Source organism: Pempheris klunzingeri, chromosome 12, assembly GCF_042242105.1.
Source record: "Pempheris klunzingeri isolate RE-2024b chromosome 12, fPemKlu1.hap1, whole genome shotgun sequence".
Classification (NCBI taxonomy): domain Eukaryota; kingdom Metazoa; phylum Chordata; class Actinopteri; order Acropomatiformes; family Pempheridae; genus Pempheris; species Pempheris klunzingeri.
This window is the reverse complement of record NC_092023.1, coordinates 9,974,109-9,998,353: the sequence shown is the minus strand read 5'-3', so window position 1 is coordinate 9,998,353 and position 24,245 is coordinate 9,974,109. Positions and strand designations below refer to the sequence as shown.

Here is a 24,245-nt window from a genome sequence, read left to right as displayed (position 1 = left end):
AAACTGCAGACTGACAAGACTGTGAAAATAAAGACCCGAAAAAACGTGCAAAACAAAACACAAAAACTCAGACATTAGGTTCATCATCAGTATGCATTATGTATGTCTGTCTGTGATTTGATGTTCTATAGTGAACAATCACTGGAGGTTTTGAACCTCAAATTTTAGACACATGAACATTTCAACATTTTTGTCAAGAGATGAGAAGGAGGTGGTTTAAGTGGTTTATAAAATGTATTTTATATAATATTTCTATTTTTTAATTTGATTCATCCTTTATTTAGCCAGGAAGGTTAAGATACAATATTTCTTCATCCAGAAAGTCCTGGTCATGACAGCAGCAAAAGCATATTTCAAAATTAATCAATATGATGCTCCTTATAATAAATCAGATTCATATAATGGAAGTGATATCACCTGAACGACAGCAAACACCTATCAGACAGGAATCCAAACCAGACAATCTTCGGTCAGTTTTGGTCAGTGATAAGAATTCAGTGTTGTCTTGATATTGCACATCATGAATCCTGCATTTATAGCCCACAGTTTTGTAAGAACTGCTGTAACTTAATAACCAAAGTCATAAAAGGGCTCTAGTCTGATTCTTCTCTAATTTTAATTTTACTACCTTTGGCAGTTTCTTCTAATGAGCGTCAGATAAAGGCTCAGAGGTTCTGTTGTACAGCCCCAAAGGTAAATCATGTTAAATGTCACAGTGCACTGAGACCAGGTGAGAGAAAATACCAAACAGCTGCCTGCAAGTTTCCACTGCAGCTCAATGCCACAGAAGTCTGGTCATTAACTGACTGAGCTCACACTCTGCACTAAACTGCTAATGATGCAGGCGGCTGCTTCAGTGTGTACAAGTCAACGCGCGTGGAAGTGAATAAGAGAGTTATGAGACATGTTTTGTGTGTGTGTGTGAGTGAGAGAATTAAGCTGGTCACCCTGTTGGCAGCTGTAGAGAAGAGTTCGGGGAACGAAGCGTGCCGCCAGCTCCAGATATACTATTGATTGGTACGGCTGGAGGGATAACACTGGCTTAGACTGCTGGGAGACTGTCAGGCACACAGACACACACAAACACACAGCAGATGGAATATTTATCCATCTTCATCCAATCATAAAGTTTTGAGAGTGAAGCAAACTAGGGAGATGTTTGGTGTTGTTGCTGTCCCTGCACCTTGAGGAGGGACACACACACTCACACACACACTCTCTCACACACTCTCACTCACACACTCACACACATACACACACTCTCTCACACACACACACACAGTGGGGTTTATGAAATTCAGAGCAGCTTAGAAGGTTGTTTTCAATGCTGATCTACAGGGCTGTGAGAGTGCTATGTGTCGAGTCTTTGTACAAAAAGGTACAAAAATGTATACAAATGCAAGCTGTCCAGTTGGGCATGTATATGTATGTGTATGTCAGAGTAGGAGGGTCTGTGTGTGTGTGTGTGTGTGTGTGTGTGTGTGTGTGTGTGTGTGTCCTGGGACCAAAGAAAGTGGTGGCAGCTCGGTTGAAAGCAGGGAGCAGATTAATCCACATAGAGCCAGAATGCTGCCCCACAGCCTTAGGCATGGACGCATGCAAGTGTGTGTGTGTGTGTGTGTGTGTGTGTGTGTGTGTGTGTGTATATATATTTTAGAGAAAGACAGGACAAATAAATAGGACAAGACAGAGGAAGTAACAAATGAGATAAATCAGCAGGAGAGAAAAAAAGAGAGGAGCTCTGATTAAAAGCAGCCGTGAGGGAGAAGGTCTTGTCCTGTCCTGGTCCCTGATGGGACAGCCATGTGGCAGCTAGATGCTGCTCGCGGTACGGGGGCTTTGGCAGCCTGGACAGGACTAGATGGGACGGGCACACACAGCCTGTGGCTGTACCAGCCCAGATACCCAGCAGGCTACAGGGAACACACACACCCACATACACCTTATATACTCAGCACAGCAAACACACACTCACATCTTGTTGGTGTCGCACAGAGACCTTCTATCTCCAAAGTGTCATCATTTGGATATTGGTTGTGTTAACGCTGTTCTGACATTTTGCAGTGTTTTAAGGGCTGACTGTGCTGCTATGAAACATTTACAGTTACAATAAAAAAGAAATCACAATTCCGAACATATACATCATAAAAACAAAATAAAAACAAACACATACAAATAAATGGAAAAAAGGCCCAAATCCATCGACTTCAACACTTCCAAAAAAATAGCCACAAGGAAATGTGTCAAAACAAGAAAAACACTCCATGTGTTTTCTCTGATCCTGTTCCATCCCTTTACAAGGACCTGACACTGCTTATTGTTCATTAATATCACATCACTCTTTTTTTTTTTTTATTTTAGACCAACCTTGAAACAAACAATAATACTTCAATCTAATGCTTTACAAGTTCGACTGAAGAATAATTTACTTTACGGTGTTGTGTTGCTTAAGTATTTGTGTACGAGTTCCTTCAGGCATGCCACAGACACACACCCTCTTTATTCACTTCTCATCTGCCTTTTTCACTGACGGCAAACATGGGAACTGTCTGAATTTCACTTCCGTAACCCTGAAATATTTTCTCTCCCTTCTCATCTTCCTCTGTCTTCAACCCCCACCTCCCCCTTTCTCTTTTTAATCCCGGCTACTTTGCATCTCTGTAACTTGGCTCAGAGCAAACTGTGTTATTTTTACACGCGGGCGGGCGAGCAGAGCGTGCAGGCGGGTGAGTGGCGGCGGCGGTGGTGTAGATTTCCAGGTTTTTTCCGAGCACCTTCCTCCAACCTCGCCCATCTGCCGCCATCTGCCTCGCTTTAGCCTGCACTTTCTACTGCAATCACACACACAGCATACACGCGCGCACACACACACACACACACACACACATAAATGCACACAGACGCACATCTTGTGAAAAATAACCAACAGCCTCCAATCAGCTTTTGGCACGCAAAGGAAGGGACTCTAAAAAAAAAAAGCACAAAATGCTGCGCCAAATTGTCCTCCATACTTTTTCAAGTGGGATATACACTATGCCTCTCCCCTCCTGCCTTCATCTCCACATCTACATCACTCTGTCTCCACCACCCACAGGCCTGAAACGCTCCTGCCAGTTGATCTGCTGGCCTTCAAGTGAAGCAGCGCTGATGGCTGGACAGAGGATGGCTGCAGAAAATCTATTAAACAAATGTAGTTTTGTGCGTGTGCGTATGTGTGTACTGTGCCCTTTTCCAATTCAACCAACACCCTCATTCACACGCATAAGCTGCATATTCACTGTTCATCCTGATATTATGGAGTGTTCGCCTGTGAAATCTGCAAATGAAAATGTACGTACATAAATTCCACTATAAGAAGGTTTCAAACATCGGAGTCCCTACAAAGCACACGGTACTATGGGTAAAGGGTTGTGAGAAAGTACCTGGATCATCATGTCGTGACTTCCAGGCGTGGTGCATAAGTGGATGCCACAGATGCTTTTATGTACTACAAAGCCTCAGTCAATCTGCTCAGTTTACAGAATTTAACATACAGTCTCTGAATATTCTGTCATTTATCATTTCATCAAGGTAGTTTATAGTGAATCTACATTATGTTGTCCACCACAGTGGACATTACACATGTTCTTAATGTAACCAAAATACCCAGACTGGACATAATCAGTCTCACATTAGTCCACCAGGTGATGAACTAATGCTAACTTACTTGATCTGACAGTATATGGTTCTACCTGTACATGATGCATGGAGTTGCCATACTGTGCAAAAGCTCACACACTGCACTCACAGAGTCTTTCCTCCTGGCTCTTACTGCCTCTCTTTGTAAAGGCACATAAATGTGTTGCAACTGTTTAGGCTGTAGTAGTGGATGCTGTGACATTATATTTTACATAGTGCATCATACCTTACTTTTGGTTGCAAGTTAGAGACCCACGGTTAAAGGTTATTCTACTGTTGCACTTTGAACTTACTGCATAATAGGGCTTCACAGTGTACAAATGATGAAGATCAAAGCAGAGAGATTGGGAGATTGAAAAAGTGGAAAAAGTCACAAAAGAATCTTAGAAGATAAAGATAAGGAACAGGAAAATATAGAGGGCATTACGGTTCAAGGCATGAGATACTGAAAAAAAGAAACTATGAAATCAAAAGAAAACCACAGAATGAAGAAAACAGATATAAAGAAAACAAAACAAACCTCAGGAGCGAGGTACTCTGGCGTGCCACAGAAAGTCTTCATTGTAGCAGCGTCTGTGATGCCCTCCTTGCAGAGGCCAAAATCAGTGATCTTGATATGGCCGTCTTTATCCAGCATCAGGTTTTCCAGCTGGAAGGGAAACAAAATACACAGCAATTCCCACAATGCAACTTTCATCATGTGAAATTCAAAAATCGGCTGAAATGGAAGAGAAACCTGTAATCCTGACAAAGCATTTCTTACATGAAGGGGGGAACTGGCTTGATTTCATCTCAGGAGATTGTTGTCAAAGAGACTGACTAATATTTAATTCTCATTATTAGTGTCTGAGAATCAACACCAGCTTTGTTAATAAATGCTTTTTCCATGCAGTGGAGTCAAGTTTTTAGCGCTGTAAGGGGGACAGCCGAGGCTGATGGGAAAGGAAAGCAGTATTGCGTTGCCCCACACAGTGGCAGCACACAGATTCAGACACACAAACTCCAGGCAGAGGAGCAAAATAAACTTCAGGCATGTAGTGAAGCCACTCAACCTTTTAATTTTAATGGCTGAAGTGTTTTTCTCACTCTCAGTCTGCTTTTTCTCTTTTCTGTTTTCTTGGCTGCTGTGAGCAGGGCTGAGGCCAAGGCTGCCAGGCAGACACTCAGACAGAGCCATCTACCTCTCTACCTCTGTGGCATCAGCACCCCCCTTCCTCCTTCCCTCCCCACCACCTCCCCCACCTCCCACGCTTCTTTACTGCTTTATGTCTGTGTAAGCTTGTCCCTTTAATTACCACACTTCCTGAGCCACTCCTCTCTTCCTGGATGAAAAAATAAATAAAAAACTGGAGAACACAAGAGATGTGCAGGCTAAAAAAAAAAAAAGTTTTCCCTCAAATATCTGATCACTCTCATTCATGGCCGCCAACCAGCCTCCCCTCTCTGTTTCTGTTTACCTTGAGGTCCCGGTACACAATCTTGGCTGAATGCAGGTAGTCGAGAGCCGAGACGATCTCGGCGCCGTAGAAGCGCGTGCGCTCCTCTGAAAACACCCGCTCTCTGGACAAATGGAAAAACAGCTGCAGGAGAAAGGGGGAGGAAGAGAGAGGGTGAGAAGGGGAGAGAGAGAGAGAGAGAGGGTGGGGGAGAGAGAGAGGGGAGAGACAGCAGGGACGGCAAAGCAATAATTACTGATTTATTGGAGGAAATTAGCACAACACAAACTGGCTGCCCGCACCATATTGAGATGATAGATAGCGGAGGGGAGGGTGAGCGGGGGTGTGTGTGAGAGGGGTGCACGCGGAGAGGGGTTGGGTGGTGGGGTGGGGGGAGTCTCGGAGGAGGGCGGGTGGAGGCGCTCGGCAGCTGGCGCCTCATCTAGTAGCCCCCCTCACCACACACACACTCACTCACATACCTCTTCCACGTTACCCTCTGGGCTAGGTTGGCACAGTGCTGGCGTGGAGCTTGGCGACGGGGGCCAAATCAAGGGTTTAATCAATACACCAGTCTAGTTAAAGACAGGCCGACCGCCGCTGCCGCCGCCGCCAACACCGCCAACAACCACCCCCCCTTCTCCTCCCATCCTGACTGCCTCCAGTGCAGCACTCATTAGTGGCCTAACTGGCCTTGCCCCCTGAGCCTCCGTCTTCATTTACTCTATTCTCATATCCATCCCTCTCTGCTTTTGGCAAGAAGCTCATTTTCATACTTTAAAGACTACATGACTTGTTTTTTTCCTGCAGGTGGTCTGACCCCCCCCGTTTCTCCCCCATCTTGCTTTTTTGATCGTTCACCTCAAATTCCTTTCATCCCTCTCGCTCTCTCTTACTCTCTCCCTTGCCGTCAGTTGTCAAGTTATCACTGTCACCCAGCTACACATGTGGCACCAAAATGACACCAGCCTGCTGCGGTGCACCAGTCAAGTCGTACAAATTACCCATGAGGCCAAGGGGCACACATCTCCCCATTAATTGTTCAGGGAGGTTTGCATATGGCCGCTGGAGTGATGCTCACAGACCACCTTGCTCAAATGGTGTCCATGTGTAATATGTTTGTGTGTGTGTCTGTGTGTGTGTGTGTGTGTGTGTGTGGTGGGGGTGCGGTGAGACGGGGTAACACGACAGGTGGGCCTTCATCAGTGTACTGGCAGCTGTGACTGTGGCAGGTTTGTAATGGGTTGTGTGTGTGCGTGTGTGTGTTTGTGTGCCTGTTTGTGAGACGTGTTTGGTCACAATTTGTCCGTTGAGGTAAAAATTTGCTGTGTGTGTGTTTGTCTAAGTATGAGCGTGTTTGCTGGTGTTTTCTGTGTGTGTGTGAGTGAGTATGTGAGCGTGTTTGCTCAGGCCTGGCGCCGGCTGAACAGCCTAACTAACTGGGAGGGGAGCAGGTGACAGTTACACTGAGGGAATGAACCAAGATTGCAAAAAAACGGACCGATTAAAAATCTGAGAAGTGGAGAAGTGGGGGAATCCAAACTCATTTCATCTCCGACTGTCATTCTGGCTATATCTGCCCCATAGGTGTGTTCATAAATAGACACAAGCAGGAGAGGGGTGGAACGGAAAAAAAAGAGACGAGAAGGCAAGCGAGAGGCCAGTTGGTTGGCAAATTAACTGTGTTAGAAAGCAATCGAACAGTCAAACTTTAGCCACTTCTTGAGTGTTTGCACGTCTTAACATTCCTTTGCTGCATTGTTGTTACAGACTCTCGCTCCTACAATTAAACTATATTGCCCCACGTAAAAATTGTGTGATCATTCGAGAGAGGCATTTATAGACGCAGATGAATGTTTAGGCCATCTTTGATATAATATTTTAAATAACTCTTTTACACTTAGAATACAGTTTATGGTGGTTTGTTTGACACTTGCATCTGCAGCATCGAATAGGGATACAAATATAATTTAAAACGACGTAGACCCGTAAATAACTATTACTAATGTTTTATTATCATTTTTATTTCATCAAACTAAAACACAAAATGGGCAAGAAGTCTTTTTAGATACTGTTAATGTGTAGCCATGGGCTGTTGTCAGTTGCCTTCAACACAGCTTTAAGCTCACAGTAGAATAAGTGGAGTGCCTAATCGCTGTCTGTCAGTTAGTGTGGCAGAGCTGTGGTTTAACTGACTGTTTAAAGCAGTAACACAAAGATAGGTAACCACATACAGCACAACCATCATGAAACTGGTGTGTGTGTGTGTGTGTGTGTGTGTGTGTGTGTGTGTCTCTTACCTCTCCTCCATTCACATACTCCATAACGAAACAGAGGCGGTCTTTTGTCTGGAATGAATACTTCAATGACTGAAACAAGAAACACACACACACACACACACACACACACACACACACACACACATACACATACACATACACACACGCACACACACACACACACACAATCATTAAACATTAAACATTATTTTATCCCTATGGTCTGTTTTTTTTTAATCAATCTGTTCTTGCGTAGCCACATTAGGGGAGAGTGGGATTAGCTGTCTCATGGGGTTGGTTGTCACATTGCTTATTACAGCCAAACTAGAGGGCGCTGTTTCATCATGTTGATATCAAACATTTGGCGTAAAGTGTTGCTCATTTCTATCTGGCCATTTTGTGAAAGCCACACAAGACATTGAGGAGAGGACAAATTTTTTCTTTTGGGTCAATCTTTAATGCTAATGTTGTTGTTGAATTAAAGGTTGGTTGGCAATCAGGCATTTCATAATCAAGCCCTTATTAAAAGAGCAAGGCACTAGCTTTAATTTTAGTCTACTTCTCAGTTGCTAGCTAAAGACATGTGGTAGCTACCATAAAACCTTTATCAAGAGGTCAGATGGGGCAGGTTGTCACACTTGTGGCTTTAATAAAAACTAAACACTGTTAATTCCTTCATTCAACTTCTCATTACCGAGAATAATTCAAACAAATAATCATGATTCACATTCATGATTTAAACATTTAGACAAATACACTGAGTATTATGGAGATGATGACTCTATTCACTTTTTAAACTGATTTGGTGCCTTTACCTTAAAACACGTAACAGTTTATTTTTTCTAAATTTTTTACTGGAACCCCATTCAATGTGTGACACTGTCTTTGATAACGGTATATAGTGGACTTACATTGTCCCACAGTGAAATAGAAAAAGTGATTGTTACCAGTCTAGTGCCAACAACCATGATGTATTTACTGACAGAATAGTTTTCACTTTAATTTCTGTAATAGCACAGACATAACCATTTCCACAGCTGGATGACTTGAATGTTATCAAATATTGTTTTTTGATTTTGCTGAATAATACGTTTTGTACTTATCCTCTACAGGCACTCCCTATATAGAGCAGGGTGAAGTGAATGAGTGAACGTTTTTGAACACAGCAAGAAGTCTGGTCCCATTCCAGCTAAAACAGCAGCGGCAACAACACACGATCACTGATAGCTTCAAACAGTTTATGTCTGTATTTGTTTATTCAAAACAAGTAGGCGTGTGTGTCTTTTCTTTGGAGGGAGAAAGCTACTAAACAAAAGAACAGTTGGTTGGAGTGTCTTTGTGGCTGCAGGTGTGACAGGGGTAAACTCAGATGTGAACAGTAATTGCTCTCACAACTCTGCGTGTGTGTGTGTGTGTAAACATTCATATATATATGTGTGTATGTTTCTCCTGCGAATATGACAGAAATGAGTTGCAGCTAATGTGTGTATGTGTATATCAAAGACTTGGTTGTGAAGCCAACAGATGCAGTCGTTAATGTACAGCAATTTGGTGTCTAACTCATAATTAGCCTCGAGAGACTCAGGTATGAATAGGATCAATATGCTGTGTTCGCGTATGTGTGTGTGTGTGCGTCTGTGTGTGCACATGCATGCACTCTTACAGATTTCACAACATTTGCTTATGCACATGTGTCTGAATTTAAACCATTAAACGATGTGTTTTGTGTATATGAGTTACTTACAGTGAGAAAGGGATGTCTGGTGTTTTTTAGTACTCTGCTCTCTGTGAGTGTGTGAGCCACTTCATCCTGCAAACAGTAATATTTTAATTAAATTAAAAGGCAGTTACAGTGCACTCAAGGAAAGGCATTATATACAGTGCTATGAAAAAGTATTTGCCCCCTTACAGATTTCTTCTGTTTTTGCTTTTTTGTCACACTTACATGTTTCAGATCATCAAACCAATTTTAATATCAGACAAAGATGACCTGAGTAAACACAAAAAGCAGTTTTTAAATGATGATTTCATTTATTAAGTGAAAAAAGCTATCCAAACCAACCTGGCCCTATGTGAAAAAGTAATTGCCCCCTAAACCTAATAACTGGTTGTGCCACCCTTGGCGGCAACAACTGCAATCAAGCGTTTGCAATAACTGGCGATGAGTCTTTCACATCGCTGTGGGGGAATTTCGGCCCACTCTTCTTTGCAGAATTCAGCCACATTGGAGGGTTTTCGAGCATGAATGGCCTGTTTAAGGTCATGCCACAGCATCTCAGTTGGATTTAAGTCCGGACTTGGACTAGGTCACTCCAAAACCTTTATTTTGGTTTTTTTTTAGCTATTCAGAGGTGGACTTGCTGGTGTGCTTCGGATCATTGTCCTGCTGCATAACCCAAGTGCGCTTGTGCTTAAGGTCACGAACTGATGGCCAGACATTCTTCTCTCTTCTCTTCTAGAGAGCAGAATTCATGGTTCCATCAAAAGTTGTCCAGGTCCTGAAGCAGCAAAGCAGCCCCAGACCATCACACTACCACCACCATGTTTGACTGTCAATATGATGTTCTTTTTCCCAAATGCTGTGTTAGTTTGACGCCAGATGTAACGGGACACACACCTTCCAAAAAGTTCCACTTTTGTCCCGTCAGTCCACAGAATATTTTCCCAAAAGTGTGAGGGATCATCAAGATGTTTTTTAGCAAGTGTGAGATGTGCCTTTGTGTTCTTTTTGGTCAGCAGTGGTTTTCACCCTGGAACTCTCCCATGGAGGCCATTTTTGCCCCGTCTCTTTCTTATTGTTGAATCATGGACACTGACCTTAACTGAGGCAAGTGAGGCCTGCAGTGCTTTAGATGTTGTTCGGGGTTCTTTTGTGACCTCCTGTGAGACGTTGATGCACTCTTGGAGTCATTTTGGTAGGTCGGTAGTCCTGGGAAGGTTCACCACTGCTCCATGTTTTCTCCATTCGGGGATAATGGCTCTCACTGTTGTTCGCTGGAGTCCCAAAGCCTTAGAAATGGCTTTGTAACCCTTTCCAGACTGATAGATGTCAATGACATTGTTTCTTGTCTGTTCTTGAATTGTTTTAGATCGGGGCAGGATGCGTTACATTTTGAGATCTTTCAGCCTACTGCATGTTGTCTATTTAAGTGATTTCTTGATTCTACAGCTCTGGCAGTAATCAGGCCTGGGTGTGGCTAGTGAAATTGAACTCAGCTTTCAAAAATGTGGTTAATCACAGTTAATTCATGATTTAACAAGGAGGGGGCAATTACTTTTTCACATAGGGCCAGGTTGGTTTGGATAGCTTTTTTCCCTTAATAAATGAAATCATCATTTAAAAACTGCTTTTTGTGTTTACTCAGGTTATCTATGTCTGATATTAAAATTGGTTTGATGATCTGAAACATGTAAGTGTGACAATAAAGCAAAAACAGAAGAAATCTGTAAGGGGGCAAATACTTTTTCACACCACTGTATATGACATCTGACATTGTGCTCAAAATTAAAAGTAGACAGAAACAAAAGCTTTAGTGCTATGAACAAAGATAGATACACAGTCTCTGCACTAACCTTGGCTATGATGACTTCTTTTTTAAGGATCTTCATGGCATAGTATTTCCCGCTGGCCTTTTCTCGGACAAGAATCACTTTACCAAAGGTTCCCTTTCCCAGCAGCTTCAGGTAGTCAAAGTCGCTCATAGTCTTGGGGAAGGAAACGCAGAAGACTAATGTCAGCAATTCATCTTTGAGTTGAATAGTTGATGTGTTATGGCCTTGGAAGTTTTGCCCACTTGCAGCGTAATGCTGTGTATTGTTTGAAATGTATTTGAAAATACAATACCTGAGTTTGAGTACCAATTTTGAGGAACATAATGTTTTTCTACAAAAACCTTTTCTCATTTAACGAAATAAGTGTTGAATGTTATCAAAAGTCAAGCAGCCAACAACTTTGCCTAAATAAAATGCAAAATCAGGAACTGTCTGATCAAGTCAACAATATTACCGATCTCTGAAAAACCTGATGCCAATCTTCTCTAGGTACTCAGTGGTAGAGAGGCATTTCGGTCAGTAACAACGAAGTATCAAGATTCGAGACCAACCTTGTAGTGTCAGTGCCCAAGCATGGCAATGTTAGTTTGGCTTGTTGTTCTGCTGGTTTGTGCTATAGCAACATATGTGGACAGTTACTGGCCAAAAATACCAATATATTTAGAGCAGATGCTAATGGTATCAGCTGGGTGACAACTGATGATCTTCATCAAAACTCCCCCTTTGGTCCACGACAACAAATACACTGACAAATGTATGTTTTCAGTCTCTGACATATTTGACATTAATGTGTTTGTCCATGTGTTATTTTACTTGATACATCTAGAATACATTTTACCAAAGTGTAGCCTTTGCTGTTGATACAACTGCATTTGCAAAAGTTATTTTGCATGACTGCTTACACCAAAAACCAATTTACTGGCCTTGTTGTTACAGGTGCTATTTCATGTTGACACAAATCTGTGACTGAGAGGACGATTTTTAAAATTGCAAGCAGTCAAAGGTAATAACCCATTACATGACAATGAACAGCAGTAGAACAGCTCAAATCATTTTTTGAGTAATGAGTGTGTGAGAGTGAGTATGAGTGTGTATGTCCGTGTGCACACGCGTCTGATGTCGTGGGTTACCTTGCGTTTGTGGTGTGTGGTGGAGATGTCCATCTCCTCCTCGACCATGTTGTCGATGTTGGAGGTGGGGCTGCACTGGATCCTTTCCTCCTCTTGTCTCTGCAGCTTGTCAGCCACCATCTGGATGGCCTCCGTCCACTCATCTCTGAGTTAAAAACATACAACAAGATAAATTTAGGGAAGCACCGATACCACTACCTGCTGTACCCATCCACTGCATCGGACACACACTAATGTGTAATTGGATGAAAATGACCTTTTCAAGTAAAAGTACCAAACAGCTACTGCTTCCAGCAATTTTATTTATTTGTTTTTTTTTATTTTTTCATTTTTGATCATGTACGGTGATCAACTGAATGTCATTGGGGTTGGACTGGTGGGCAAACAAAGGAAGATGAATATTTTGGCTTCAGCTCAGGGAAATTTTAGTATGCATTGTATACTATTTTTGACCTTTTATGGAAAAAATGATTAACCAAGAAAATCATCATCAGATTAATTGATAAAGAACATTACTGTTATTTGTTGCTTCGGATGTTCTGTTTGCCTTTAACTCCTTGAATTAACATCAGTTTAATAAAGACTCACCAGAAATTAAAAAAATTAAGTTAGAACCAAACGTATCAAAGGGCTATCAAAATATATTGTATAACATAATGTTGTAACTGCTCCAGTTATTGCGCCCTGTCTGGTGTTGACCCGACTTAAAATGTTTAACTGAACGAACAGTGTACTACATACATACATACAGTAATATATGACAAGGTAACAATATATGACAAGGTAACAATACAGTACACGTGTGTGAAGTGTATTATTCGTCACAGATTCTCCAATAGGATGGCTAGTGCACTTATTCAACCAGGTTTTTAAAGGGGCTAAAGTGTTTTCAATTAACAAAAACACCTATTTGTTCAACAGAGAGGAAACATGGTCAACTAGAGAATCAACCAAATGAGCAATGATCATGGAGCAGAACTAATGCCTACATGTGTGTGTGTGTGTGTGTGTGTGTGTGTGTGTGAAAGTGAAAGTGTCTGTGCGAATGTGTGAGTGAAAGTGTCTGCACGAATGTGTGAGAGGGTGAGTAAGTGTGTGCACAAACGCACATCCCTGTGTTTGAGGGAACAATGCATTGTTGTTTGCTAACATTGTTCCTCCCCATTGACTTTCCATTAGCGGTGTTGTTCAACATCTGTTGAGTGAAAGTGTGTGTGTGTGTGTGTGTGTGTGTGTGTGTGTGTGTGTGACCATCATCTGTAGCAGAAAGCCAGCCATGCATCAGGATGTGGAGACACGTTAACTATATTTAACGATGATGAATATAATGGTTTAAAAATGGGGCCGAGCTTCCCTCTGCTCTGATTAACAAGAGTAGAGGAGAGGAAAATAACAATAGAAAGACTATTTATTGGGTTTTATCAGTGTCCTGAAATTTTAAATCTGGTTTATGATATTTCTGATTTTAAACATAAAATGAAAAGCCTGAAAATGTTGTTTCCTTAAGACTGAACTGGGTTCAGAGAGAATTCTCTTTTGAACTTTCTTTCCCCACTGATCTTCACTCAAACAGTGTTAATCTTGTGCTACATGCAAGGGTTACATGTTTGTAGAAAACACTACAGAGCCTGAGTTGAGGTGAACCGAAGATGATATTCAAATATTCAGAAATCCTCAGGACTCTGGAGAAGCAAGTTGGGATTTACGAGTGTGCACTTTCAAATACGCTTACCCAGTGAGGAGATCATAATAATGAAACCTGCCTGACTCCCAAACGATCACCCCTGTGTCTTTTGTTTTGTTTTGAGTTAGATGCCCATATGTTTCCTTGAGGGATCTGGAAGAACATCCTTCTGAACCTAAACAGAGCAGTGTGTGTGTGTGTTTTTAAGATCTGAATCCCTTTCTACTGCAAAGACTTCTGACAGTACCCTACACACTCCAAAACAAGGGCAAACTCAAGCAGCACTCAATCTACAACAATGGAGCACTCAATTTGTGGCACCCATGATGTGCGTGTGTGCGTGTAACTACATGAAAAGCAATGGGAACTCTCTCAAGGTCAGGCAGCAGATAAATGCTCTCTCTCTTGGTTAGAGTGTTTTTTGTATAATGAGTTTTTTTTTGCTAATGAGAGATAATGGGCCTGCCTACAGTCGGGCACTATGCCAACACGTGCCACCCTCTCTGCTCACGACTGGGACTGTGGTAGCTGGAGCCCTGCCAGCACTGGTACAGTAGAGCAGATACAGTAAAACACACACAGAACGCCCAGTTGTGGCACAACTACACACTTCTCTCAAACCTACTTAAACTTCAGTGATTTACACACTTCTACAGCAAAACACACACACATCTGGAGCTTATAGTCGCCCACTTATAGACCTGCATATTGTATTCACTTGACTTTATAAAACAATTAGTTTTGTGTTAACTCTGAAATGTTTATTTGATTATCCAGAGTCAAAACTATTATGAAGCAGCATAAACACAGACAAAGTTGGACAGACAGCTGCAACACACACACTCACACACACACACACACAGATAAAAACACACACACAAACTCAAAGGATGCGCAGAAGCATCTGTGGTCTTCTGGGCAAAGCTGTTCATTTTCTGGAGATAAACACCTCAGCTCCTCAGAAAGGAACTGAGCAGCTGGAGAATTTATGCCAACGCTACTTGAAAGGTCTCCTTTCCACTCTGTCTCTCTCACCCTCTCTCTTTCCCTTAGACACACACACACACACAAAACTTGCTACAGTACACATCTCCTCACACATACATCTGCCCTTGATGAGACTTTTACCCACATAATATACTGCATATATATTTCATCTATCTTTAGTCTATTGGCATGGTCTTTTACAAGATTTTAAGTTTGGCATGTTTATTTCTTTTTCTGTAACTTGAACAGAAATTGTACACAATCTTTTTCATTCGTTTTTAAGATGAACTGTAATGGAGTTGAATTAGGCAAGTCCTGTGGCAGTGTAATCTCAACAATGCCTCCTCAAGCATTTGGAAAAAAAACAAAAAACATTTGGGTGTTTTAACTTGCAGGTTTTAACTTGCTTAAAGTTAAGCAAGTTAAGTTAAAAACCGAGAACTGAGTCTTTAGGGAACTGACCTCTCATCAGGCGAGTCCACATGGAAGGTCCTCTCGATGACGGTGGTCCACTGGAGGCAGCGTATGATGAAGGTATTTGGCTTCGGCCTCTCTGTCTTCATCAGCTGACATTCTGAAACAGGCAGCCAGAGGTTCAGTGCTGTCTCCTCATTACAATTACATTATTACATTTCACATTACAAAGAGGGAGGAAGACAAGAGAGCTAAGAAGAGCTTCTGACTGTACCTAGAATTAGATGTGCTTTTAGTTACTGTACTGTAGTCCTGCATTGATGACCTGATATCAGTCACAGCTATGAACGTTAAAAGTAAATCTTCCCATTTTCTCTGGCTTAAAAGTTACAGTGTGTATGAGGGGTTTGTCAATGCCTTTTTTGTTAGATGGTGATTTTCTTTTCTTCACATCTTCTTTTGTTTGGTTGGCATTTTCTTATTTTACTACATGCTTCTCTATACGCTGTATGTATTTTAATGTAATGTATTGTAATAGCTCATTGAACATTGAAAAAATGTAACTGCCATGTTTTGCTTTGAGCAACAATGAAAAGGTAGCTACATCATGTAAATGTAGTTGTCCTGGCATTGTGCACGCTGCCAAGGCTTAGTGGGACACTTGAAAACAACTGAGCCATTGTTTATGCTATTAGTAACACTTATGACAGACATTTCTCCTGTGAAAACAGCCTGTAAGTAAAATTAACTACTTGAACAGACATCCATATTGAATATCAAGTTGCTATTAACTCTATGATTGAGAAAATATGCAGCTTGATTTTGTAAGTTTAAAAATAATAATTAATAACACAAGCCAGCCATGATTCAAATAAAAGTGCTTCCTTGTGCCAAATGTTATTATGTGTTGCAGTGCAAATGCATCTGGTGAATATCTGAAGAGACACATTTCTGTGAAAATGGGCAATGCAGTAGGCCATTATTACACAAATGCATAATACAGTACACAAACGCAGAAACGTATGCACACATAGCCAGATGGGGCTGTGGGATCGCTGTGGGAAAGAATGCATCTTCATTGTCCCTCAGCAGTCTCTGTGGTTATCGGGGACAAGAGCTGATGTAAAAGAACATAATGATCCATCTTCTGACCTCTCATCTCCCCCTCTTCTTCTTTGTTCTACATGCATCATCGTCCATTCCCCTGCCCTGTTTTCTCCTCCCTTCTGCTCTGCTTTTGTCTCCTGTCATTCTCTTCTGCCCTCATCTCTCCTCCACTCTCTTCCTCTCCTCTCCTTTCACCTCCTGTCCTCGTCTATCCCTTCTTCCAATTACTTTCTGTTTAAGTGTGGCACAGCACAGCACGTCATGGCTCAGCCTAAATATAGACAGGAAGGTTAATAACGACAACACCACTGAGGTCGTACACACGGCAGACTTTCAATGTAAATTTGCACACACTCAGACACACAAAGAGACGTTACTACCTGCCTCTTGAACATGGCCTGCTGTGCTGTCAGGAAACAAGGTCATGCTATGGGCTGATGCCAAAAAAAAACAAGCACATCCAAACATGGACACACAGACAAACACACACACACACAGACACACACATATAAGTGATATTGAAGTTTGACTGTTAGCTGAAATTGCGTTGTTTGCCACAGCAGGCAATTGTGAATTCTGTGTAGCAGTTTAGTGGGCGTGTGCGAGTGCATGCATCAGTGTGTGTGTGTGTGTGTGTGAGCGACAGGCTTGTATGTATGAGTCCCTCTGCAGGGAACAGGCCTGTACCATCTCTGTTCCATCTGACCACTTCTGTTGTTCACACACACATAAACACACACTTACAGGCACACGCAAATAAACAAACACACACATACACATACACATATACACACGCAGACACACACACACGCCACCTGGCCTCCCAGCTTTGGGCAACAGATGTGGCAGTGCCAGCGCTGTGCCAAGCAGCCGGGGCCGGATGTATGGCCTGGCTTGTCCTCCTCCCAAACTCTTTTCCTCGTTCTCCAATCCTGTCTACGTCTCCTCCTCCCTGTCTGTTCAGTGCTGACGATCCTCCTCTCCTCCCTCATCCTCCCTTCCTCTCCCCCATATTTCATCCACAAAAGACTCACTCTCCAATCCCTCCATCTCTCTCTGCATCTCTCATCCGTTGCTTTCCACTCTAATCATCCTTCAATATCTGTCCTCTCTCCTCTTCCTTTCTCCTCCCAATTTTCTCTTCCTCTGCCCCCTCCAATCGACTCCCATCGCTCATTCCCTATACTTGTCCTCCCTTCTGGACTCGTATCTTTCTTTCTCCTCCTCCGCCCTTCGGTGTAACATCCTTTATCATTTTCTCTGAGGTATCAGCTTGGATTCTACCATTCGTCATCATTTTCTTTTCTGTTTTGGCCCTCATCTCGCACTTCTTCTCCTGTATTCTCCTCTGCCTCCCCTGTCGTCCCCTCCGTCACCGATCCTCACTGCACTGTTCTGTGGATATTTCACAAAGAGCTCTTCCAAAGCCATTCAACTCAAAAGCCTGATTGATGGCGTGTCCAAATCCAAGGTCCTGTGCAGTATCTGACATCTACATCAAACCTTGGGCCAAGAGGTGAAACACCAGTTTAGCACCTATCAGATTATATTCAGCAGACAGCAATGTATAAATATGAGATAGAGTAAACAACTACAAAAGATGCACCCATCTTTTTATTAAGATGACATTATGCTGCTATATGACACACTCTATACACGCTAAGTGTTGTATCCATTTTATTCAGCATTAACATGGATTCACATCAACCAAAATCTAAGTGTATTTTTGTTTTCATTTTCCAGACAGTCAAATAACTTAACAGTCCAACTTTTCCAAATGTAAGCGACTTATAAAAGGTCACCCACCATGCCTTTATCCAATTTACAACATTTCTCCTGCCAACAGCTAAATGCAGCAGTTAGGCTTCCAACTATTGCAAGTGATAAGATCACATTACACCAAGACTTTTATTGGTAATGTCTATTGTAACTATTTTGTTTAGGATTTTATTTCCTTGCCTTCTATTTTTCCTTTCGTCTTTTGGACCAATGTTAGCAGATGTATGTTTGTTGTGTTTGTTTTCTTATAGTAAGTTATTATTATTATTATTATAATTAATAATCACTAGAGTGATAACTATAGTCCAGTAGCAGAGTCCAAAATTGAAATCTGAATTTCTTGAAACATAAAACACATTACTTTGGTGCATCAGTTCTAAATCACCAAGAACTCAACTGTTGCTTGTCTTTTATGTACTCAGTGATTCACAATAATGTCAAACTGAAATGTTTTGTGCTTTAAAAAGTAAAAGTAAAGTAATCCTAAATGCCAAAAACCTTCTTTATGCTTTAAGTTAGTAGTAGATCAACTCTGTTCTCTCATTATTCACAATGATGATACTGTGACAGAGTATGCAGGGTACTGGGGTGCAGTGTATATGGATAGGTAGGTAACGTACTTGCTACCGAGAAGTTATTTAGTGGGTAGGGCAGGTCTGCATCCTGAGGTTTCTCTTTGTAGCCGATGAAAGAGCCGTCTGTCTTCAGGAGGAAGTAACGTGGCCGCCAGTTCTTTATGTATTCACCTGAAGAGAACGATGGAAATAAAGAGACGCACAAAAATGCAAGTTAAATATGTTCATTCAGACAGTTGGTGCAAACACAACTAAATTCAGATCAAGAGGGCAACAGTGATGATGAGGCTGAAGGCAATGATTCACTCAGGGGTCACAATGATTATGACGATCACGATGATATATGGAAAGTATTAATAGCAATAATGATGATGATGGTGATTTTATATACAGATTTTATTCCCTTGACAGATAAAAGCCGCTCAGCTCTCATCTGTCCAAAGGATATCACACACATACACACACTGTAGTGTTTACACAGGCACACACAGTATCTCTATGACTCCCAGAGTGCTTGCCAGATTCGGATCGGATTATCATGTAAAAAATGACAAAAACATGTTTACCAGCACAACAACCAAACTATCCATGCCAGAAACATCATCTGGCTGATACATGGGCAGGTGTCGAGGTGATGACCCCACACACTCACACACACAAGCACACTGCGCACACATATATACACAAGCACACTTATGAACTCACAATTTAAGCACACACACATCCATACAAACCACTGGTCGCCAGTACAGGGGGAAGACAAGAAGAGAGATGAGATAAGAAGAGATGAGATAAGGCGAGATGACATGAGATGAGATAAGATTAGACGTAGAGAATGGCCCGTCTTAGACCACAGCAACAAATAACAACATCTGCTGAGCAGCTGGTGGTGAGTATTACCCAACTGGCTGGCACAGACTGGCACTAAGGTGGCACCACAGCTTTATCAGATGACCCGCTGCAGGATTACACGAGTGTCAAACATTTCCACACCACAGAGGCGGATAACACTCGCTGGAAACAGCATGGATACACACATGGATTAAAGTACACATGTGTGCGGATTCACACATAGTTGGACGATTACAATGCGTACAAATACAGGGATGAAACTGTGCGCGCACATGTACGAACGCACACAGTATACAGCTGAAGTTATAGTGAGACACACAGCTCTGATGAAAGAAAATGACAATCTCAACACTTTCCAAAGCCGGGAGCTGTGTAAACATTTCAATTTCTCATTTCAAACAACAGAAATAAAAACCACAGAAGGACACAAATGTTCCCTCCTTCTCAACCCCTTTTAATTAACCAGCCGTTCCTTGACATGCACACGCACACACGCATTTACACACCTTGTGAAGACATACTAATAGACAAAGATGCATATGTGCATGCACGCAGAAACACACTGAAAGCCGACACACACACAGAAGAAGCTCGGTAACAGCTCTGATCACCTTTCCTGGGCTAATTCGCTAGGAGAGGAGAATAAGCAGTGTGTGCATGTGTGTGTGCGTTCTATTTGTGACATCCATTTAAAGCGGAAATGACAGCAGGCCGTGCTCGTTAACACGTCGCAGAAAAACACCTGCTCCGCCGAAGGGACCATGCGACTGCGGGGCCTGCCGGTACCTCTGGGTGGTGCTGGTGGTGGACGTGTGTATCTGTGTGTGTGTGTGTGTGTGTGTGTGTGTGTGTGAGATGGGGGGGCTAGCGGCTGGTTTGAACCACCACACAGGGACTGAGAGAGACACAGATAGACCGATAAAATACTGTTGAGTGCCAGTGCGTCATCAGGATTACCAAATCACACCTCTCTCTCCTCTCCTCTGTCTCTATTTTTCTCCTTTTCACAAATCCACCCACTCTCCCTCCTCTCCTATTTCCTTCTCCTGCTCTCTCTGAAACAAAGCATCTTCTTTGGATCACTTGCTACAGATAAACAGAGTGCTGCGAGAGGGACTGAATGGAGGGGTGGGAGGGGGTTGGATGGAGGCATAAGGATGAGGAAGGAAAAAATAAAGAAAGCAAAGCAAAAAATGAAAGAAGGGGAAGGAGGTCATAATTGAGCGTAAAGAAAATATCTCAATGACCAAACCAACACCATATAAGACTCAGGGTTACATATAAGTAGTTAAGCATTTTAATGTGCATTGTGGGTGTTTTGCTTCCCTGGAGAGAGATTACATGTTAGCAAGCTTAATGAGCTTAAATTCTACCAGAAAAATACTCATGTCTTACACTCAATGTTAAGAAAACTGTGTAAGTGTGCTTCTCCTCCAGGGCCCGGTCCTCAACAGAAGCTAATGAGTTAAATCTACAGATTATTGAGGTAAAACATCTCAGCCTTCTCGCGACCCTGACGGATTAGCGGTATAGATAATGGATGGATGGATGGATGGTAAGTAAGGTCACAAACATGTAGAGTATGTTGCTATTATAATATATAATAAGTTATTATGTAACCTCTTGGTCACAAGAACCTGTAACTCATCTATAAAAGCCTATGCAGTCAGGCTCCTCACTCGCTCAGTGACCTCGTGGTTCCAGCATCCAACAGAAATTGTGAGGTACCCTGACGTAATTACATACTTGTCCCTATACAAATAACATTAAATAAATAAATGTAAGTGAACATAACAGAACTCCATGAAATTTGTATGTCTGTGTTTAATGTACATTTGAGCTTTCACCTAAAACACTTGCACAGAGATGCAGCTTTTTGTAAATCCAAACTACAGAGGCTATAGCAAAAGCAATACAATAGAATGGAAACCAATAAAGTAGCCCTGCAATATAATCTGGGGATTATAATGTTTTGTAGAGACTGTGTCAGAAAGGTCATAATTCAACTATATGGTTTGCGGTATTAGTGAACTTGATTTCATTGTACAGGTGTTTCTTGTAATGATTTTAGCTCCTGTTGGGTCACATCATACAAAACATGCAACTAAAAGCTGATCATCTAGAAAAGAGAAACTCTGCATAACTTCAAAGTGGATAGGAAAAGAGATGTATTGACTGACAAAATGGATGGGGATAAACAGAAAGTTAAGCTGATAAAACTATTATAAACTGGCAGAGATGACAGGTTTTCTGGTCCAAGTCCAGTCATTTCTCTGAGTCAGTTTCTAGATGAAGTGTCCAACCAATGGAAGGCTGTGGCTGGCCACTTCATCGCTCAGCTGTCCAGTACAACTGAAAACATTTAAGCAATCCTTCTGGCCGGGCCTAGACAACGTGTATGTGTGCGTTTGTGTGTGTGTATGTGTGTGTGTGTACTCGTCCACTGGGGGGCGGGGGTGGGGGCAGCCAGGGGTGGCACAGACGGAGAGAGGAGATGGACAGTTGTCCACACATGCCGGTCCAAACAAACACAGGCATGCGCACGCACAGACACGCACACACAAACTAACACAATTCAGTTTCGACCGTTCCAATTTTCCGATGGTGTTCCAATGGTGTTCTGTCAAGCTATCCCGTCTTGGCCCTGCCTGTAATGAGTCCAGCGAGCTCTCCCACTCTGGACAGCTTGTCTGGGGAGCCACATGTCTCTAGTTTGGACTGCTGGAGAAAACAGAACAGCCGGTCTCCTTCCCACACCATCTCTCTCGGACTCCTCACTTCAGATTCATTTAGTTTTCTGCACAACTTTACTGTTCCCTTAAGGCCAATTAGTAACTACTACACTATACAGTCCTTAAGACAACAGAAGTCTCTTGTTTCTTGTTAGAATGACAGGATATCAGTCATATAGGACGGCCTGGGTGATCTGAAAGATCTAAGGAACAGAGGATATTTAAGATGATAAGATAAATTGTTTTAAAGTGTACTTAAATTCTGGGCAAAATTTGTTCAAAATATAAATGTGCCGCACTTCTAAAGTTCTCTCTTCCATCTCATTTGATGTCTAAATTGGATGTGCTGGATATGCTGGATGTACTGGATGCACGGAAAATGGTGGATTGCCCCCTACCGGTTGGGAGCGAGTTGCTTCCCCAAGTAGGGGAGTTTAAGTATCTTGGGGTCTAGTTCACGAGTGGGGGTAAAATGTGGTGCAAGCTGAGCCGGAAGGCGAGGCTCTCCATTTACCTGTCGATCTATGTTCCAACCCTCACCTATGGTCATGAGCTCTGGGTGATGTCCGAAAGAACGAGATCACAGATACAAGCGGCCAAAACGAGTTTCCTCTGTTCCTGTTGAAAACAGAATAAGTAAAGGTGGCAAACTTTGACAAAAGTCTCCACCCCAACAGACCTTTTGTTTTTGAGACACAAACTGAAGATTAAAAACTAGACTTTTTAAAAGTTATTTTGGAATTTCAGGGAGAAATAAATCTTGTTGGCACATCCTCCAGTTGCAGCTTGTGGATTTAGAAGTAAGAGGCAGAGATGAATCAGCTGTGACTGTGTGCGTTCCAAGCTTTCTGATTGGACAATTACAACAACGCACTGAATAACTGTCACTCAATTAGCGGACTGATTAACTATTCATTTCAGGACAGAGGGGGAAAGGAGAGAGAATGAGAGAGAGAAATGCAGAGAGGAAGAAAATAGGAGACAGGTACAAATGGTAAGGCTGAACTTCAGCCAGAAAAACAGAAATGAAAACTTTACAGTCTCTCTCCTTCTCGCACTCGGTCCTTCAGGACACCAGCACACCTCTGCTCTCCTGCTTGCCGGATGCCACATTTCAGCAGAGAGTGAGACAGACGAAAACCAGGAAAAACCTTGATGACAATTAAATAAATAACTCCATAACTATGTGAGCTCACCAGCCATTTGTTAATCAACCCAAACAGGGATTTAATTTAATGCTTTGGCCGAGGATGGAGCCGATATGCAGATGGCGCAGGGACGGGGCTGTGTGACTGGCACTCTGGGAGCTGGAGGGGTGGCGGGCGGTGGTGTATAGAGGTAGGGGGAGGTGGATGGAGAGGGTGGGTGAGGGGGTGGGGGGGGTTCTGCCATGTTCCAGCATAACACAGCAGCTCACCGGCAGGGAGAGGAATGTGTCGTCTGGCCACATGACAACACACACACACACACACACTCTCTCTCACATACACACATATATTTGGCTGAAATGGGACAGAATAAATAACAAGTTTACTAACTAAGTGACTGAGTAGACAGCTGGTTGGTCGCCCAACTGATAAGCTGACCGACTGAAGGAAAATACTACTTAGCCTACCTGGAGGTGGACTTTTCCCAACTTGACAGGCAGGTTGTAACTGTGCTGACGTGGTTGTTTGAAAGGTAATAAATCAACAGTTCTGACTATAGATTAATCATTTAAGCCATATAAAAAGCAAAAATGCTTAACATTTGCTAGCTGTAGTCTCTAAAATGCACCATTGTTGTGCTTTTCTCTGTTTTATATCATCATACAGTAAACTGAGCTGTGTTGCTCAGACCAAAAAAAGCTGTACGAAGATGACATCTTATGGACCAGACTATTCACAGATTAAATAAACATTAGAAGTAAGCTTTAGTTGCAGGCCTATCATAACAGCATTAAAGTGTGAGTGTGCATCAGTTTCCTATGTCATATATACTTTATACTGTACAGTTGAATTGTAGTAAGTACAGTTAATAAGTAGGATATAGATCTCTTAC

The 24,245-nt window shown here is 42.3% G+C and overlaps 1 protein-coding gene across 1 annotated transcript in view; it reads right to left on the bottom strand.

The window, feature by feature from the left end:
- LOC139210504 (RAC-gamma serine/threonine-protein kinase) overlaps positions 1-24,245 on the bottom strand; it is a 45,910-nt gene that overhangs the window by 3,835 nt on the left and 17,830 nt on the right. The window contains exons 2-9 of the mRNA XM_070840506.1: positions 18,667-18,792; positions 15,209-15,320; positions 12,076-12,220; positions 10,967-11,098; positions 9,138-9,203; positions 7,415-7,483; positions 5,136-5,258; positions 4,199-4,327 (exon numbers count right to left, since the gene is read on the bottom strand). Coding sequence (XP_070696607.1) covers positions 4,199-4,327; positions 5,136-5,258; positions 7,415-7,483; positions 9,138-9,203; positions 10,967-11,098; positions 12,076-12,220; positions 15,209-15,320; positions 18,667-18,792 — 902 coding nt within the window. The remainder of the gene's footprint in view (positions 1-4,198; positions 4,328-5,135; positions 5,259-7,414; positions 7,484-9,137; positions 9,204-10,966; positions 11,099-12,075; positions 12,221-15,208; positions 15,321-18,666; positions 18,793-24,245) is intronic.